Source organism: Nanorana parkeri, unplaced genomic scaffold (assembly GCF_000935625.1).
Source record: "Nanorana parkeri isolate BGI_ZX_2015 unplaced genomic scaffold, ASM93562v1 scaffold519, whole genome shotgun sequence".
In the NCBI taxonomy this organism is placed as follows: domain Eukaryota; kingdom Metazoa; phylum Chordata; class Amphibia; order Anura; family Dicroglossidae; genus Nanorana; species Nanorana parkeri.
In genome coordinates, this window is record NW_017306787.1 from 292,956 (window position 1) to 311,231 (window position 18,276).

Here is an 18,276-nt window from a genome sequence, read left to right on the forward strand (position 1 = left end):
CCCTTTTTTTGTATTTACTGTTTTTAAAATTTTTTTCCTTTTTTTTTTTTTTTTTTTTCTGAGATAGAAAAGAGTGTCAACTTATAGTACAAAGCATGTTAGCATAGGACACATCCTCTGCCATGCCTCCAGTGATGTGGATCACAAAAAAGTGATTGGATTAAACCCAAGTGTTTCTTTGTCACCACTTATTTTCCTTTTATACTGGCCTTTTAAAGTAACAAATACAAAAATAAGAAGATGGATAAAAGGTTATGTGTAGTAAAACACTAACAGGGTTATTCACAAAAGGGTGAAGAGTTTGGAGAAGGCAGGAGAAGTGAACAATCTAGGACAACATAAAGTAGGGGAAATTGTAGAGTTAATTGAAGCGACTCAAGCAGCTTTCTTTGGTAAGTGAGTTTGGAAACCAGTTCAAGGCAGTTCTCTAGATTATAATTATAAGATAGTTGTTTCTCACAATGCCTAAGGTGATTCAAAGCATTTAGCTCATCATCCAATCCTAGAAGAGATTTTATTTGAGTCTTGATGCTAAATCTAGAGCACCCATCCAAAATTCATGAAAGTTGATACAAGACCAAACCATATGCAGTTTTACATTGCAACTCTGTCTGTTTTTGGTTATTTTATGAAGTTGACATCATGGATTGATATTGTGTGAGGGAGATCCAGTTGGAACAAGGAATCCAGTTTTGGAGTAACAGCTGTAGAAAAGTTCTTTGAGACATCATCCTAATGATCATGAAATATCTTTGCCATTGTAATAATGAATTGGCATGTTTTGGAGAATTTCTGCTACAGTATCATGCTACATATAACTGTGATGGCTTTGTTTAGAATTGTGATACACTTTTAGTTTTTTCTTATTCAGCCCCACTGACATTGGAGCAATGTATGGTGAGCTTAAAGAGCAGGGGTGCCCACAATTGTTTGTGTTAAGATCTACTTTTCAAATGACGAGCTACATGAGATCTACCAACGAAAAAAAAACCTCCCTCGCTCTCCTGGCTGTCTCTCCTGGCTGTCTCTCCTCGCTCTCCTGGCTGTCTCTCCTCGCTCTCCTGGCTGTCTCTCCTTGCTCTCTCCTGGCTGTCTCTTTTTGCTCATCCTCCTGGCGGTCTCTCCTCTCTCTCTCCTGGCTGTCTCTCCTCGTTTTCTCTCCTGGCTATCTCTCTTCGCTTTCTTGGCTGTCTCTCCTTGCTCTCTCTCCTGGCTCACCTTGCTTTATTTTGCAAACAGTGTAGTGCAACAGGCTGTGTAAACTAATATTCTTTGATGTAATACATAGCACTTCAACCACCAGTATCCACCAGAAAGGTGTCAGGGAGCTTAGCTCAGCAGACTCAGGCTAATAGGTAATCATGTGTGCACAGCTAAATAAATATACCAAAATGGAATAAAGGGGCCACCATTCACACCCTTCGTGATCTACCAGCATTAGCTTTGAGAGCTACTGGTAGATCACGATCTACCTAATGGGCACCCCTGTTAAAGGGCAACCTCACCTTTTAGCTTAACAATTACAACAAAGCCACCTTTTAGATATGTTTAGTAATGGCAAGCTACAATCAGATACTTATAGATCATTTTTATCTATAGGCTTTTTATTCCTTGCATACCTTGTTTTTCCTTACCTTTCCATTCTTCTGACGGTGGCCATTTTCAATTAGGGCAGATGAAATCATCTCACTTTACTTCCTGGAACACTTGCCTTCTGGAACATGTGACAGTTCACATCTCAGGGGGAAAAATGCCTTTACCAACAAGATCTTATGAGCTTTTGCAGTTTACAAATGAGGTTTCCCAGGAAGGCACTGGTGATGTAGCATTCCCAGGATGCATCTCTGAGGCCAGGGCTACATTTCCAGAGTGCTGATGTGATTGTTAGTGAAAGGGGTAAAAGTCCTGTTTAGGTTATTGAAAAAGCCTCCAGGCCATCTGATAAGACCAAACACAAGTCCATCCAGTTGAGGAGTAAGGGAATTGCATTACCATTGCCTTCTGACCTCTAGAATGGTCGCATAAATGAGACAGGATTTTTTTACTGCTGTCTAAAGATGATGCATGATTTTTCTCATTCAGACTGTGGAAAAAAAACCACTTGATTCCCCCATCCATGCTAATCAGCTTGGATGAGGAATTCTCCCCCTGCCAGCTATTGTATTATGACAGCTGTCAGAATACCCTAATAGTGATTGCAGGTGATTGGATGTGGTCACTGTTCGACCAATGATCTTCCACCATATTCCTGTGACAAAAGTCGATTAAAAAATTGACTTTTGTTGAACCAGTGGTGATCGCTGGGCCACCCATGGATCAACATTGATATGTTCATAGCCAGCTTCAAGGAAGAAAACTAAGATTTTGAACACATTGGGTCAGATAAACTATTGTCGGTGCGTCAGATATTTGGCTTTTTTGATGTGTGAAATGTTATTTTAATTTGAAGAGTTTTAAAAGAAAGATGTGACTAGTGCACCAATTGTAAAACAAAATCCTGTGTCACTTTTTGCAGAAAAAGTCTCACAATCTGCACCAATTAAGTAATAATGTAGAAAATTAGTTTGTCAATAGTTGGTGCAATAAAGGTGTGCAGTAGGGTGCCAAGAGGATGATGGTACAAGACAGTTACACATTCTACTATGCGCCAAATAAACTGTATGGGCTGAGACCTAATAGCTTATTTGACATGCAGTGAGCCAAAATAGGATGTCACATGTGACAATTCACATTCCTCAACAACCACTAATCTTTAGCTGGCCATACACTGTTAGAATTTTGGCTGATTCACATGAGTTGGCTGAAATTCTTACAGTGGGTGTCCCTGCTGGCTTGGCGAAAGTTTATTTTCAGTTGTCTTTTGTTGAAGGAGCTTGGTTGAAAATTGTTGGCCGAAGAGTGACTGCGGCCAATCGCTGTTCAGGGGTTTTGACAGTTCCCGTCAAAAGCCGAACGTTGTTCGGCTCACTTCACTTCGGCTCGGTTATTCACTCGGCTGCCTTCGGCAGCTTAGTGAATAACATTTTAAATCTTATTGGTATGCAGATTGCTTCGTCCATCGTTGTCACTTACAGTAAACCAATGCAGAGCAATGATTTGCAGCAAGTGCATGTAGATAGGAATTGGCTGAAATGGACTGAGAAAGATCAGCAGCATTCACTTGAAAAAATTTTTTTTTTTTTAAACAAACACAAAATTTTATAGAGGTAGAGAGAATGAATTATTAAAAATGTACTCTGCGTGATCAATGAGACAAAATGGACCTGTCTGTGAGGGCTAAATGTGTAACGGCTGGTGCAGACTTGGGCGATTCGGGACACGCAACCCGGGACCACGCGTTGGGTGCATTTGCACACAGCGGTTGCCGCTCGCGAGGTTACATGCATACCACAATCACAGAAAAAAGGTACATGTACCTTTTTTGCAACACACGACGCTTGGCTTTTTTAGCTACGATAGTGTTCGATAGTGTTCAAATGCACAGGCAGAATCGCGGCGGGAAACCGTGCAATCCGCCTGGCGTGGCTAGGGTGCCATTAGAAAATAATGGCACAGCTAGCGCGATCAGCGGTGGTGGGCGGCTCCGTGACCGCAGCTATCCGCGCTTGTGGCAAATTACAGTGTAATCGGATCCAGAAAAGGAAGCTTTGATTGATCCAATACTGCTGCAGAATTTCCCAAAAATATCACCATTCCATGGTGTCTATTTCCCATTCAGCAGAATGCCAATGCCTTACAGATGAAATTGTTATATGTAGCGGAGAAGCTGGAGTATTATATTGAATATTCATACATGACCTTTACCTGGTATTAAGCTTTCCTTGGTTCCTGCAACTCTGCAAATTTGTTCAAATGACAAGCCAGTGTTTTGTCTAGTAATTTCACATGAAGGTTCCAAAGAAAGAAAGAGACAGTAAGAAGACTATAATATAGGATTATTAATGGTCTTGAGAATTACTATAATTATCACCGCAGCCATTGATGGAGGAACTTTGCCAATCTCCAGTGCTCTGTGAATGACAGAGAAAGAACAAGCTGCTGAAATTTCCATAAGTGTCCTGTAAAATTCATGGGGATTTTCCAGCTGGAAGGCTCACAATAGCAATTTGCACCTCTTTGATGGTAATATCTGCATCTAATTATACAAACTCTTCTCAGAAGAAGCAGAACATCATCTAAAAATGAATGTAAAGACATTTTCAAAATTAAATATAAATTTATATTAAAAAATAATGTAACAGTTATGATGTGCAGCATATGATAGTTTGGATGAATATCAATTCTCTATAGTTCAGAAAGGTTGGATGCTGAAGCGGTCTCTTGTGCTATTAGAGCATTTTTAGTAATCAGCGGTTATTCCTTAGCTAAGCACACAAGGTATTTACTATTTTTATCTCTTTGCTCTGAAATCCTCTGTGACTGATGCAGTAGGCATTTTGGGTGAGGATGTTCATTTAAGCCATATGTCTCGGAAAGTTGTTTGCCAGCAGATATTTGATGCACCTGACTTATCAGATACGTATATAGGCTCTTCCAACAACGGCTTTATTTTTTGCTGGTAGCAGTAAAAACAGGAGATTGTGCCATTGCTAGTACAACTTTAACCCCCTAATAGAGTTTTTGAAGCATCTTAACATCCATTTTAGTGGTAAAGTACTTTGCTATAAACTTTAATACCATGGATCCAGGATTTGCCATCGCTTATCTGATACCCTCTGAGGAAGAGATAACCTCAGCTCCAGTGGAGCTTGTTCTGATGGGCCCCAAGGGAGAATTTGGGCTGCTGGGAAGATGTTTGCTGAACCAAAAACAAGATCTATATGTGATAAAGATCAGTGTGATGCTGAGTGGCATGTAAATGACAGGACGTTTTTATTTGAAATTATTCTTGGCATCAGAATTCTAGACAACAATTTTAAAGTCGATGTCAATTTTATGCCTCATATGATCCTATCTTGCTATAATTGTGCGCATCCTTTATGTACACAGTTCAAAACCTTTACAGTTGCCATGTGTGAAAGGATTTTCCATGGAAAAAAATTGGGATATTGGTAACCAGTGTAATGCATCAGCACATTTGGGACATCACATGAAGACATACAGTATGCTGTGTCATAGGGTTTGCATTCAGTACTTGGAACCATCCTGCTGGGACCAATATCCCAGCATAATGCCACATTACTAGTTTGGAGGCCACACACCTAGTCTAAATGACAGGGCATGGCAGGCCGGACACAGAGTCCAGATGGCAGACCCAGCCCAGGACATGGTGGGCTGCATTCAGAGTCCAGAGTGCAGACCCAGCCCAGGAAACAGCGAGCCCCACAGAGTCTAGATTGTGAATCCAGCCCAGGACACAAGGGGCCGCACACAGAGCCCAGAGTGCAGACCCAGCCCAGGGTACAGCGGGCCGCACACAGAGCCCTGAGTGCAGACCCAGCCCAGGGTACAGCAGGATGCACACAGAGTGCAGACCCAGCCCAGGACACAATGAGCTGCACACAGAGCCCAGAGTGCAGACCCAGCCCAGGACACAGCGGGCTGCACACAGTACCCAGAGTGCAGACCCAGCCCAGGACACAGCGGGCTGCACACAGAGCCCAGAGTGCAGACCCAGCCCAGGGTACAGCGGGATGCACACAGTGTGCAGACCCAGCCCAGGACACAGCGGGCTGCACACAGAGCCCAGAGTGCAGACCCAGCCCAGGACACAGCGGGCCGCACACAGAACCTAGATTGCAGACCCAGCCCAGGAAACAGCGGGCCTCACAGAGAGCCCCGATGGTAGACACATCTTAGGACACCCTGGGCTGTACACATAGTCCAGCCGGCAGACCCAGGACATGGCGGGCCGCACACAGAGAGCCAGCGGGTCACGTGTTGGGCATCAGGGACTGTGTAGCCAAAACTTTATTTTAGTTTTGTATGGAGCGGTGCCAGGAATATATTCCTTAACACAAGGGAACCAGTACTTATAAAACTGGACCTCACTGCTTGTATACATGTAAGTAATCATATAATAAGATATATAATAAACCAATTTTATTCTTATCATATCAGGGCCCTAGGAATATACAGTAAGCTTTTAATTGTTTAATATGGTATGAATACATTTTTTAAAATAGATTTTATATGATTATTTACACACATGTCCAAGCAGTGCCATCCAATTTTCTAGTTATTAGTCACCGTGTGTTGTTTTTGCACGGTCTATGGTACTGGCATAGTGTGATATAGAGGTGTATTTTCACTTGATTTGTGTTGCGGCGTGAAGTAGGTCTCATTTTTTGTTCTCTTGTTCACATGGATTCAGTCCTGACAGGTATTAACTCTTCCCTGCTCAGTTTAATATTGGAAAAGGTTTTCCCTATTCATCCCTATACATACACCTCAACTGCTGAATTACCTCACGCGTGTCACATACACGGTATATCATATATATTTAATTATTACCTCACACATGTCACATTTAACATTATTACTTCACACGTGTCACTTGTATCATGTGTATCTGATTATTACCTCAAATGTGTCACATCTGTGACATTATTTTCTCATATGTGTCTCCTATATGATATTATTACCTCACACGTGTAGATTCCCTATTTTTATATAAACCATTTCATTTATCCACCTGTTACATCATCATATGCAGGGATCTCAAGTCTCCCTGATGTTCAGGGAGTCTCCCTCTATTAGATAATATATCATTATTACCTCACGTGTCACCTATATGACATTATTACTTCATACTTGCCACCTGTATCATGTATATTTCATTATTACCTCACAAGTGTCACATATATGACATTATTACCTCACACATGTTGCATACTGTATATTAGATTATTACCTTACAAATGTTGCATACTGTATATGACAGTATTACCTCACATGTGTCACATATGACATAATTACCTCATGTGTAGATTTACTGTTTTTCTTTAAAAACAACTTAATTTATCCTATTGTTTTTATAAATTGTCCTCTTCAGTATGGTCTTTTCTGTTCTCTAATCATGTTGTCTTCTTATTTCTTGTTTTACAGAGAGATGCAAAAGGCCAGCACCTGTTCGACCTCTTGTGCCACCATCTGAATCTGTTGGAGAAAGATTACTTTGGAATCCGCTATGTAGATCCTGACAAGCAGAGGGTGAGTGTGACGCCACCTGTCACAGTGTGACTACACTTCATTCATTGATACAATGTCCACATGTTCTACAACAAGCTGCTGAGAAAAAAAAGCCATTCAGACTATCCCCAGCAATGGGGGGGGGGGGACACTAACAGTCCCGTAATAATACACACATACTTAATTACTTCCCTGACAGACGGTTTTTTATTTTTGCACACGTTAACATTAAAATTTTTGGCTGGAAAACTACTGTAACCAGTTGCCGTCCGCCCATTGTAAAAAAACGGACAGCACTGCAGCATTGGCGGGTTGTCGTTTCCAGACGGCATTTGTTTTCTGCTTGCGGGTGCGCACGGGCAGAAAAGACCCGACCAATGCAAACACCCATTACCAGGTGTTTCACATAAAGACTATCGGCGGCTCTATAGCCTGCCGATCGTCTATATGTGCTCGTTTTTTCGGCCGCCCCCCGTCTGCGGGCCGGCGCCAGTTTTTTGCCCCCCCTCCTGACCCCTCACCTTCAATCCCGGGATCCGCTGCCCCATCTGCGGCCCGGGATCGGGTCGAGAGGGCGTCAGGAGGAAGAGGAAGGGAGATCAGCTCCTTGCTGAAACAATTAATTTTTTTAAAAAGCAGAATAAATCTTTAGTAACTTTATATTTTTCAGGAAAAAGTACATTAATATGAATTGTATTACACACAAACATAATATAATACAATGTTTTGGGTTAAATATAAAAGATGGGGTTGCATTGGGTGAATAGATATCAAACATGTCAAACCTTAAAATTGTGTGAGCCTGTGTAATAGCAAAAAAAGCAACAGCACCTCAAATTGCCTATAGGTGACACTTTAAATGCCTTTACTGCTCATTAATTTAGAGTTAACAGTGAGTGATGGCCCCAGAATGATTGCTCTCATTCCGTCGTTCGCATTGATATGTCACATGTGTGGCGCAATAGTTTTTACAGGTAGGCGCACCCGACGCATATGTGCGATTGAATGTGCATGTGCATGTAGATGGAGTTGGAGGGCTTATACACTTTCGCTGCCAGAGTGTATTTTGCACACGTGTTATAGTCCACATTTTAGAACTGAAAATTACTTAAACCCTATCCCCTAGCACAACTCTTTATCAGGCCCGACATTTCAGTAAAAAATACACGTAAGGTAATTTTAGTGCAAAGAACACAATATAATACACCTTTTTTTGTAAAATATAAAAAATAAGGTTGTGCCGAGTAAATAAATACCCAACACGCAAAGCTTAAAACTTGTTTGCGTCCATGAAACGGCGGAAAAATACAGTATCCTAAATTGTCCATAGGTGACACAGATTGTGCTTGAATATATTCTTCCCAAACTTCTCTAGCCAGAGAATGACATCTGAGGAGCCGAAAGTGATGCAATCAGCGTCGCTTCTGACTCCATTCAGTGAGGAGGAGTTCGGCGAACTGACATTTGCTGGTCTCTCTTCCTACTACCCACTGACACCCATAATGCCGATTCCGGGCCCACAGGAGGGGCAGCGGAGCCGGGGGAAGCATTTTTTTTGTTTTTATAGGTAAACTTTTTTTTACATTTTTATACTTAACTTTTTTGCTGTCACATAGGGGGCTAATAGCACTGAGCAAGTGACAGGTCCTCTTTATGGAGAAATCAGGGGTCTATCAGACCCCTAATGTCACCTATGGATCCCCCTGAAGTTGATGAAGCATTACCTTTTGCATTTGCATACAGGTGATGGGGTGGGTGTAGAGCTGCCTGGTCACTTGTATGGAAATGAAAACAGTGCACTTGTATGTGAAAGCTGGGGTGCCGGCTGTATAAAACAATGCCAAGATTTTGGTTTAGGTAGGACTTTTATTTATGTACATCAGTAATAAAGTGGTAAAAGTGCAACTGAAGCCAAAACCTTTTTTTAAAATTTTGGGTAGAGATTAGAACCCCTGTCAGGATCTTATTGCTGTCTGTGTCCCCGCTAGGGAGAATCACCATCTATATATGTCCTGGTGACTGTAAAGTGAAAGAAAAGCCTAAAGATTAGGTTGTCACCAGAACTGGTTGGGACACCAGGGATTTCCCTCTCTTTGAGAGATTTCATCTCACTTCCTGTTGTGGCTATCCGACAGGATTTGAAGTGAAATCTTCCCAATGGGACACAGATGACAGGGAAAAAAAGCTGACGGGGATATAACCCTCCCCTACTCTATCCAAAACAAAAAAAACGTTTTGGTTTCAGTCCTACTTTAAAGGAGAACTATGGGGTCAGTGTTTTTCCCCATAGTTCTCAGGGTAACGGGAGGACACAAACTAGCGTCCTCCCGTTACCCTAAGCTCAGTATACTGAGACGCCGCACCTGGAGCAGATCCTGATGTAGATGACGGGATCCGCCCAGCTGCGTGAGTGACAGCTGGCCCTGCCTATCTAGAGGCAGAGCCAGCTGTACCCGCCCCCTCCACATTAAGTGAATGTGAGGGAACAGAAGCTCAGGAACAATGGAAGTACATTCAAACTACCTGGCTGTGATGAAACCCAGGACCCCAAAACATGTAAAATTGTGCTAAGAGTTTTCAATCCTTTTCTACAATTGTGATTAGAAGATAATTGTCCCGAGCTTTCACATAATTTCTGTGTCACAATGCTGGTGTATAGTCTCTGTGTCACCAGGTCACTGGGAACTTCCACCAGGACGTATCTGCATTACACATTCATGTCTCTAGTTACAGCTGATGTTGCAGACAGGAGACCAAAGCAAAGTGCCAACTTGTTAGGAAGGAATTAAATCTGTAACAGAAACGATGGTCATATATGAAGGTGTTCATGTGTAGTTAAAGGGAAATTCCACCTTTCTGAAAAAAATTATAAATGTATCCTTTCTTCATAAAATAAAACATGTGCATTTATTATTTCTTTTTGCATCGGAGCCAGTAAAGCACTGCAACCGCGATCAGTGTGTCATGGGTGCAATGCTCTGGCTCCTGCAGACTCTACTCTTCCTCCCGTCCATGTCTGTACCTTGGTGACTTCTATACAAACTGTTGATGCTTATTATAGCACATTGATTGGTACATATGTAAATGAATGCATACTCTGCATTCTGATGTGATTGTAGGAAATGAGGCACAGCAGGATATTATCTCTTTATTGAAATTCTTTTTCCTTTTTATGAATTGGGAAGATGCATTTCTAGAGATCTTCATTATATTAAAGAGTACAATAAATATAAAATAAATAGGCCCGTTTAACCAATATACAGTTAACACAAATACAATCATAGCACATCTGCCACTTTAAATGCAGTCCTGTTACTTCCATTAGAAGGTAGTCAGTAATCTATTTTGGAAATTGCAGCTGCCATGTCCGAGCTGTGATCATTATTTCCACACTACAGCCGGTAGGGGGCACCAGAGTTGTAGAGTTTAGCGGGTTTTCTGATTTTTCTGAACTTGAATTAAAAAACAAGATAATAAGATTACAGTTTAGTCCACCGGCGCACACTGTAAATGGATGTGCTTCATTGTTATTGAGCTCTATCTTGTAGATATAGGATATAGTGAAATGGTATGGAATTTGCACTATAATTCAGTTTCTAACATGCTAATTATATGTTAAAATAATTGTGATGTGCCAGTACAAAAGTCTGTAATGTCCTGGCATTGTTTGTTTTTTAACATCATATTGTATTGATTTTTTTTTTAGCACTGGTTGGAGTTTACAAAAGGGATCGCCAAACAAATGAGATGTAAGTTATTCCCACACTGACGGATTAGTTTATCATAAGCAGAAACTGTTTGGTGTTATTAAACAGCCATCAAACAGGGTCACACTATCATTCTTAAAATGCCACATACCGAATTTCCATCTAGTCCTGATGCTGTTGGGTAAAACAGAAAAGCTAGAAGAAGACCTATTGCTAAATAAATATATTTTCTATTGTTATTCAAAGTTACTACAAACTTAAAAGATGTCATGTGTAAAAGGTAAAAGTGTTATTTAAGTCCGACAGCGAGTTTGCATTACTGTAAAGAGCCTTCATGTCTGCAGTACCTGAGGAACAATCAGACATTCCTACCGGACTCTTCTGCATGACTCGAATAGGCAGCAATTTCTTATCCCAGGAAACTTGCTGGATCATATCTCTTCTAACGCCTGTGGGCAGCTTAAAGTGACACTAACCTCAGGAGTTAAATCCTAAAAATACATTCAAGTACCTTAACTATTAACAAAAATGTATCTTATTTGTGTATCAATCGGCTGTAGATCCTCAAATCATCTCTGAATTGGTGCTGACATTGTCCTTCCTTCTGGAGGGGGGCTACTTTTTGTTTCTCATGGTCCCTTATGTGTGTTGTAAAGTAGTGACTGCTCCAAGCTTACTCCCGTATTCTACTACAACCCCAATTCCAAAAAAGTTGGGACATTGTAAAAAATCTACATAAAAACAGAATGCAATTATTTGTAAATCTAATAAACCCATAAACCCATTTTATTCACAGTAGAAAATAGAAAATATATCAAAAGATTAAACTGGCAAAATGTACCATTTTAAGAAAAAATTATGTAATTTTGAAATTGATGGCAGCAACACGTCTCAGAAAAGTTGGGACAGGGCCATGTTTACCATTGTTATTACTAATTGGTATTGGGAATGTAGTACAACACACGCAGGGACCATAGGGAACAAAAGTAGCCCCCCTCCAATTCAGAGATGATTTGCAGATCTACAGCCGAGTGACACACAAATAGGATACATTTTGATAATAGTTAAGGTTATGTGCTTCATTGTTACCTTAATGCATTTTTAAGATTTAACTCATGAGTTTAGTGTCATTTTAATAGAGCCCATAGGCAGTAGCATATATATAAAATTAGAATAAAATACAACAAAAATATACCATTTTAACTGATTTAAAAAAGTGATTTAATATAATTAGTTTGATTTTGCCATCTATTGAGAGAGACTTATGAAACTCTGGACTACACTTGGATCTGTGTCAGAAGTCACTTTTCTTTTAATCCAACGGAAGACAAACAGTGGCCATTGACAGGCCAAATTTGAGAACGATCCCCTGATTGTGGTTGCAATGCTTTGCAGCCTGAAATGCAAAATAAATAAATAAATGCATGAAAATGAATTAAAAAAATGTTTCTTTATTAATGTGTGTGCATTTATTATTTTTTTGTTGTACTATGCCTTTAACATAAAAATGTTTTACCTGATTCTATGTTCATTATAATGTTTAAAAGCAGCCGATAGCAGAGATACTTGTTTTGTTCAAGTAGGTTGCAATGTATTGAACTTTCAATCTTCTCTTGTCCAGCTCGCTCTCCATTTATCATGTGCTTTCGAGTAAAGTTCTATCCTCCAGACCCAGCAGCTTTAAAAGAAGAAATCACCCGGTAAGTGCTATGTAGTCACAGCACAATCACTTGTATAGGCATTGCTGGGAAAAACAAGGACTGTGCTCCCCTGAACAAAGACAATAGATATACATAAATATTTCCTGCTATCAGGGCCTGTGAGCACTATCTCTTTATGTGTATGGGACTGTTGGGAATGTATATGGTTACAGGACTGCAAAAACAATTATTATTATTATTGTTATGATCATTATACAGGTGTTCTATATATCGCCAACAGTATGAACTAAAAATATTTTTCCAGACTTAATGGTTTACGTAAACGACTTACTTTTTATTGTATTTCTTCCACTGATTGCAGTCTGTAGGGCTATGTAAAATGCTCATGGCAGAATACTATGATAATGCTCTTTTACTTGGTAATGTTCTTAGACATGCCTGTATATTGTGTATGGGCCATGATCTGACACAAATTAGTACAGGGTTCCTCAGTGGAGCAACCAGACATGTTCGAAGATAGTTTGAAGTGACAGGGAAACTACAAAGGGCAGCGCCTTCCTTCTGGAGGGTGTCTACTTTTGTTCCCCATGGTCCCTGTGTATTTTGTAAAGTATCCACCGCTCAAATCTCACTTCCTGTGATGGACTATAGTCTCATGTTTAGTTTACTAATTTGTTTTGAGATTGCAGTTTATCACAGGAGTGAGCTTGGAGAGGTGACTACTTTACAACACACACAGGGACCATGGGGAACAAAAGTAGTCACCCTCCAGAAGGAAGGACAGTGTCAGCACCAACTCAGATGATTTGAGGCTCTACAGCCGAGTTATACACAAATAAGATACATTATTGTTAATAGTTAAGGTACTTGAATGGATTTACATACACTCCTCGGTATACAATGGGGTTATGTTCCGATAAACGGATCGTAAAGTGATCGTATCATAAACAGAGGAGTTGTATATACATGAAATGTTCAACACTTTATTATCAAATACAGTAAGCTTTTATCCATCTGTAGGTTAATGTAAGTGCTTCAGCCAAGTTTAAGGTAGGCTAAGCTATGATATATACAGTACAGGCAGTCCACTGGTTACGAACAAGATAGGGTCTGTAGGTTTGTTCTTAAAGGAGAACTATGGGGTCAGGGCTTTTCCCCATAGTTCTCCTTAGGGTAACGGGAGGACACAAACTAGCTTTCTCCCGTCACCCTAAGCTCAGTATACCGCGAGCTACAGCGACTGAGCTACTGAGACGCCGCAGCCGGAGTGGATCCCGACATCGATGTCGAGATCCGCCCAGCTGCGTGAGTGACAGCTGGCTCTGCCTATCTAGAATTGCAACCAGAGGGCGTGGCTATGGTACCATTCACAATGGACCGTCACGCCCCCTCCTGCCCCACAACATAGTGAGCTGGCCGCAATGCGATGCAGTGCGTTCTGGCCAGAATCGGGCCGGAACGCACTGTCTGGTGTGAAGGAGGCCTTAGCTGTACCGACAGCTGTAGATAGACTTCACTAACACATGAAGATGAACTCTAGCTAACACTATTTAAGCAGTTACAGAAATTTTAATTTTTTTGCTTTTGGGATAAGGGTTTTACGTAAATTAACAAAAGCTGACCATCGTAAGGCCCCTTGTCAGCGTTAAATGGTTTGTTTCAAGCCTCTATCTGCCACGTAGACTGGACAGCTTGGCCTGTTAAAAGAAGTAGAAAAATAACAGACTTACTGGCTGGATTTACAGGTGGAAAAAAGGAAAGAGAAACAAGGTAAGTATTAACCCTTTAAAAAAAGAGGTGTTTTTTTAAAATAATTTTGCATATATCTACCACTTGCTAGCAGTAGATATATGCAAAAACAAATGAGGGTTTAATAACCCTTTAAGGTTTAACTCCTGTGGTTGGGTGTCACTTTAATTTAAAGAAAAACAAAGCCTAATAAGTTCTAGGTATTTCAATCGTTTTATAATAAAAATAATGTTGATACAGAAGAAGAGGTGGGGACCTTCTTCTGTTGATACAGAAGAAGACAAACCAGTGCAGTAATGCAAAGTCCAAGTTCTTACAGCGGGGAACACTATAAAAGATATCTGAAAGGGAAGACGGCAATCTAATTACAGTTAATGGTTTTCTTTGGAGGGTAGAAATGAATATGAGCCTCTGGTTGATATGAATATCACAGTCACTTTGCTTTAGAAAACACTTTAGATCACCTACAATAAGTTGCCCTTATGTAATTTCCTTCTGCCCCGGTTGCAGTCTCAGCCGAAAACTGTGGCTTGAGTGCCTGCCAGGTATTAATTCATCCGTGTCTTAATCTATCCATCTTGTATCTCACTGACCAACAAATCCTTTCCTCATTATGATGGTGTTTTATTACACTCTGGATTGTCACTATCTGTCTGCCAGATGATGTCATCTCTAACCAGAGACTGAACTCTGTCTAAATTGTACTGCTGTATTTATACAAATGTTACATTCCCTGAGGACCGTTTAAAAGCTTGCATTGACTGCTCAGCTCATAAGTGCAATCGTCCTTCTACTGATAAGTGTTATAAACCTAACACAGTCTTGTGTGCTGCGACCCACAACAATTAAAGCTGAACTCCAAAACTATTATTCTCCAAGGGGTTTGTGATTCTCTTCACCCAGTCTTGTCATTCTTACACCTCTGCCAGACAGCATAGCCCGGTGGGTGACTCCACTTTCTATGATAAAGTTAAAATACTATTAAACTCTCAATTTTTTTTCTCAATAATGAATCCAGATCAAACTAATATACATTGCCCAGCAAAGTATTTATTTAGATTTTGCCCAAGCACATACAGTCATCATATTTCTGAGCAGCTCCAACTCTTCCAGCTACACTTCCCTGAACATTCTGTCCAGTACAGGATCACAAAGTATAGTGCAGTCTACAGCAGCTAGCATGAAGAATGGAGGAGGGAGCAGAAAGGAGGGGAGTGGGTTGTCCTGCTATGCCTGTGATTGTGGGGACACACAGCTTACTAGCACACACATGGGTGGCTCCATAGGACCCTGCAAGGGAAAGCAGCCGCCTTAAAACAGGATATCAGGGCCAGTGCTCAGGGGACCAGCTGATTCTGCAGGAAACTATAACTTTTAAACATCAAGGAGCAGCATCCATTGTAAGTGATTTCATCAGCATTTGAAATCGCTCAAAAACCTTTTGACTTTAATATCACTTTAAAGAATATAGTGGTGTCATTTCCCTGCCTACTGATTGGATAATGACATGAATATCTGTCTCTCACACAGGTATTTAGTGTTTCTTCAAGTGAAGAGAGATTTGTACCATGGACGATTACTCTGTAAGACATCCGATGCAGCTTTGCTGGCAGCATACATATTACAAGGTATGTACTGATGACAGACGGTCATTGGCTCAATATTGATGATTTACCGTGTCCCTCCAGCCTCATGCACTAATGCTGCTGTCTATTTTACCTCTAAACCATTGCCATCCTGCTTCTTCCTGTGCTATCTACTAGTAAATGAATGAATAGCAGCTCATTGAGGAGCTCATCCCTGTGCTCTTTCCCCCTGTAGGCATGTTACAATGTTAGACTGAAAGCACTGTGCACAGCATTAAAGTCCTAATTGGCTCAGAACCCTGCCCCTCCCTCTCCCAGCCTAAAGCTAGTTATACATTGGTAGATTTTCTATGCTTCAGCCCAGAGGCTGACCAAGAGAAAATTAAATACGTTGCCCTATTCATGCTAAACGGTGTGGATGGAGGACTCTCTATTAGGCTGCCCATACACCTTGCGATCATCGGACGACACTTTTCGTACGGCGGCCCCATCCTGCCCCGATTATCGCAAGGTTGGATCAGCGGTAATTAGAAAAAAGCACCTGGACGAATTGCGGTAATCGACCGCACGTATTTTCGTCTGCGCATGTGCAGTGTAGATCGTACAAATTTTGACGTACGGAAACGCCACCAACCTTGCGAAAAAGTTCAAACTTTATAAATATTTTGCAGATATTAACTAAAAACTGGAAGACAGCCTTTAACTGTCAGCTCTGTCAGAGGCCTTTCCTAAAAAGTTGTAGCAAAGCCTCAGGTAATAACTCTGTAACATAGACCCACCTATTATTATGTGCTGCATGAATGGTTGCATCTACTGCCAAGCTGGAAAAAACAAAATGTTATGTGCCCTTTCCAGCAACAGAGTGGTCCCAGTGTGCACCGCTGGCAGTGATAGTTTTATGTGGTGCTCTGGTGCAGCAGTCTTACCTTCAAGTTTTCTCCAACTTGGTCAAATAATTGATCTGCCACAAAGCTTCCTTTATATATTATTTAATCCTAAACCCAACTGTGTCTCTCCTGCAGCTGAAATTGGCGATTATGATCCTGGAAAACACCCAGAGGGATATAGTTCCAAGTTCCAGTTCCTCCCTAAACACTCAGAGAAGCTGGAGCGACGGATTTCTGAGATTCACAGGCACGAGCTTAGGTAAGGAACGTGCTCCATGTAACTGACATCTTAAAGTCGAACCCTGGGCTCCAAGCTCCCCGCAGATCCGCCCCCCTTGTGACATCTACTGACAGTATTTTATGCTTAAATCACCTTTTCTGAAGTCTTTTTAGGCCAATTATGTGATGATACAGGGTCCTCTTCCTCTTTGCTTCTTCTGAGGGCTGGGCGGTCCTTACTGATGCAAAAAGCAGTGCTGACAGTACGCCCTTACACTGTGAATGAAGGATCCCGAGTGACACCCTGCACTCACAGTATGTGCCTAGTCTTCTAGGTTCAGTGATATTGGTTGTCATTCATCGTGGAAGACTGCGGACATCACTGACCTGGAACAAAAATGCTTATCTACATTGTTAACCAGGTCAGGCAGACCCTTATAATGGGGCTGTCTACTTGGAGCAGTTTGCTTTTCCAATGGTTACATGAGTGCACATTACGTTTGCTTAAAGGAGAACTATGGTGTTAAGGCTTTTGCCCATAGTTCTCCTTAGGGTAACGGGAGGACACAAACTAGCGTCCTCCCGTCACCCTAAGCTCAGTATACCGCGAGCTGCAGCTCACCATATACTTAGACCGCCGCAGTATACCGCGAGCTTCTGCTCGCGGTATACTGAGACGCCGCAGCTGAAGCGGATCCCAACAATTATGCCGGGATCCGCCCAGCTGCGTGAGTGACAGCTGGCTCTGCCTATCTAGAGGCATAGCCAGCTGTACCCGCCCCTCCCCCGTCCCCCCCCCCCCCCCCCCCCCAAAACTAGCGTCCTCCCGTCACCCTAAGCTCAGTATACCGCGAGCTGCAGCTCACCATATACTTAGACCGCCGCAGTATACCGCGAGCTTCTGCTCGCGGTATACTGAGACGCCGCAGCTGAAGCGGATCCCAACAATTATGCCGGGATCCGCCCAGCTGCGTGAGTGACAGCTGGCTCTGCCTATCTAGAGGCATAGCCAGCTGTACCCGCCCCTCCCCCGTCCGATCCGCCAGTCAGCACTGGCGGATCGGAGCTGGGAGGGCGGATTTCAGCCCCTCCCCTGTCACAGCAGAGAGCTGTGACAGGATCGAGAGGTGAGCGAACGCCGGTATGTGTTCGCTCACCTCCCGATCTACTGAGCCGACCTGTGACAGTCTCATTGTCACAGGTCGGCTAGAACTATGAGGTGAGTGAAAAGCACTCACCTCATAGTTCTCCTTTAAAATGTTGATGTGATTTGCTAACTTTGACATTGTGCCCCATTAATACCTGTGAAATATGAATAATAATTCAAGGACAAGAT

General features: G+C 41.8%; 1 protein-coding gene across 2 annotated transcripts in view; it reads left to right on the forward strand.

Annotated features, from left to right (window-relative positions):
• The window catches only part of FRMD5 (FERM domain containing 5), a 71,620-nt gene that overhangs the window by 38,490 nt on the left and 14,854 nt on the right, over positions 1–18,276 (forward strand). Inside the window, exons 2-6 of one of the 2 annotated variants that reach the window (XM_018561368.1) lie at positions 7,048–7,152; positions 10,838–10,880; positions 12,460–12,538; positions 15,779–15,876; positions 16,857–16,980. In XM_018561368.1, the coding sequence (XP_018416870.1) occupies positions 7,048–7,152; positions 10,838–10,880; positions 12,460–12,538; positions 15,779–15,876; positions 16,857–16,980 (449 nt within the window). The remainder of the gene's footprint in view (positions 1–7,047; positions 7,153–10,837; positions 10,881–12,459; positions 12,539–15,778; positions 15,877–16,856; positions 16,981–18,276) is intronic. The other variant, XM_018561369.1, reaches the window with a different exon arrangement.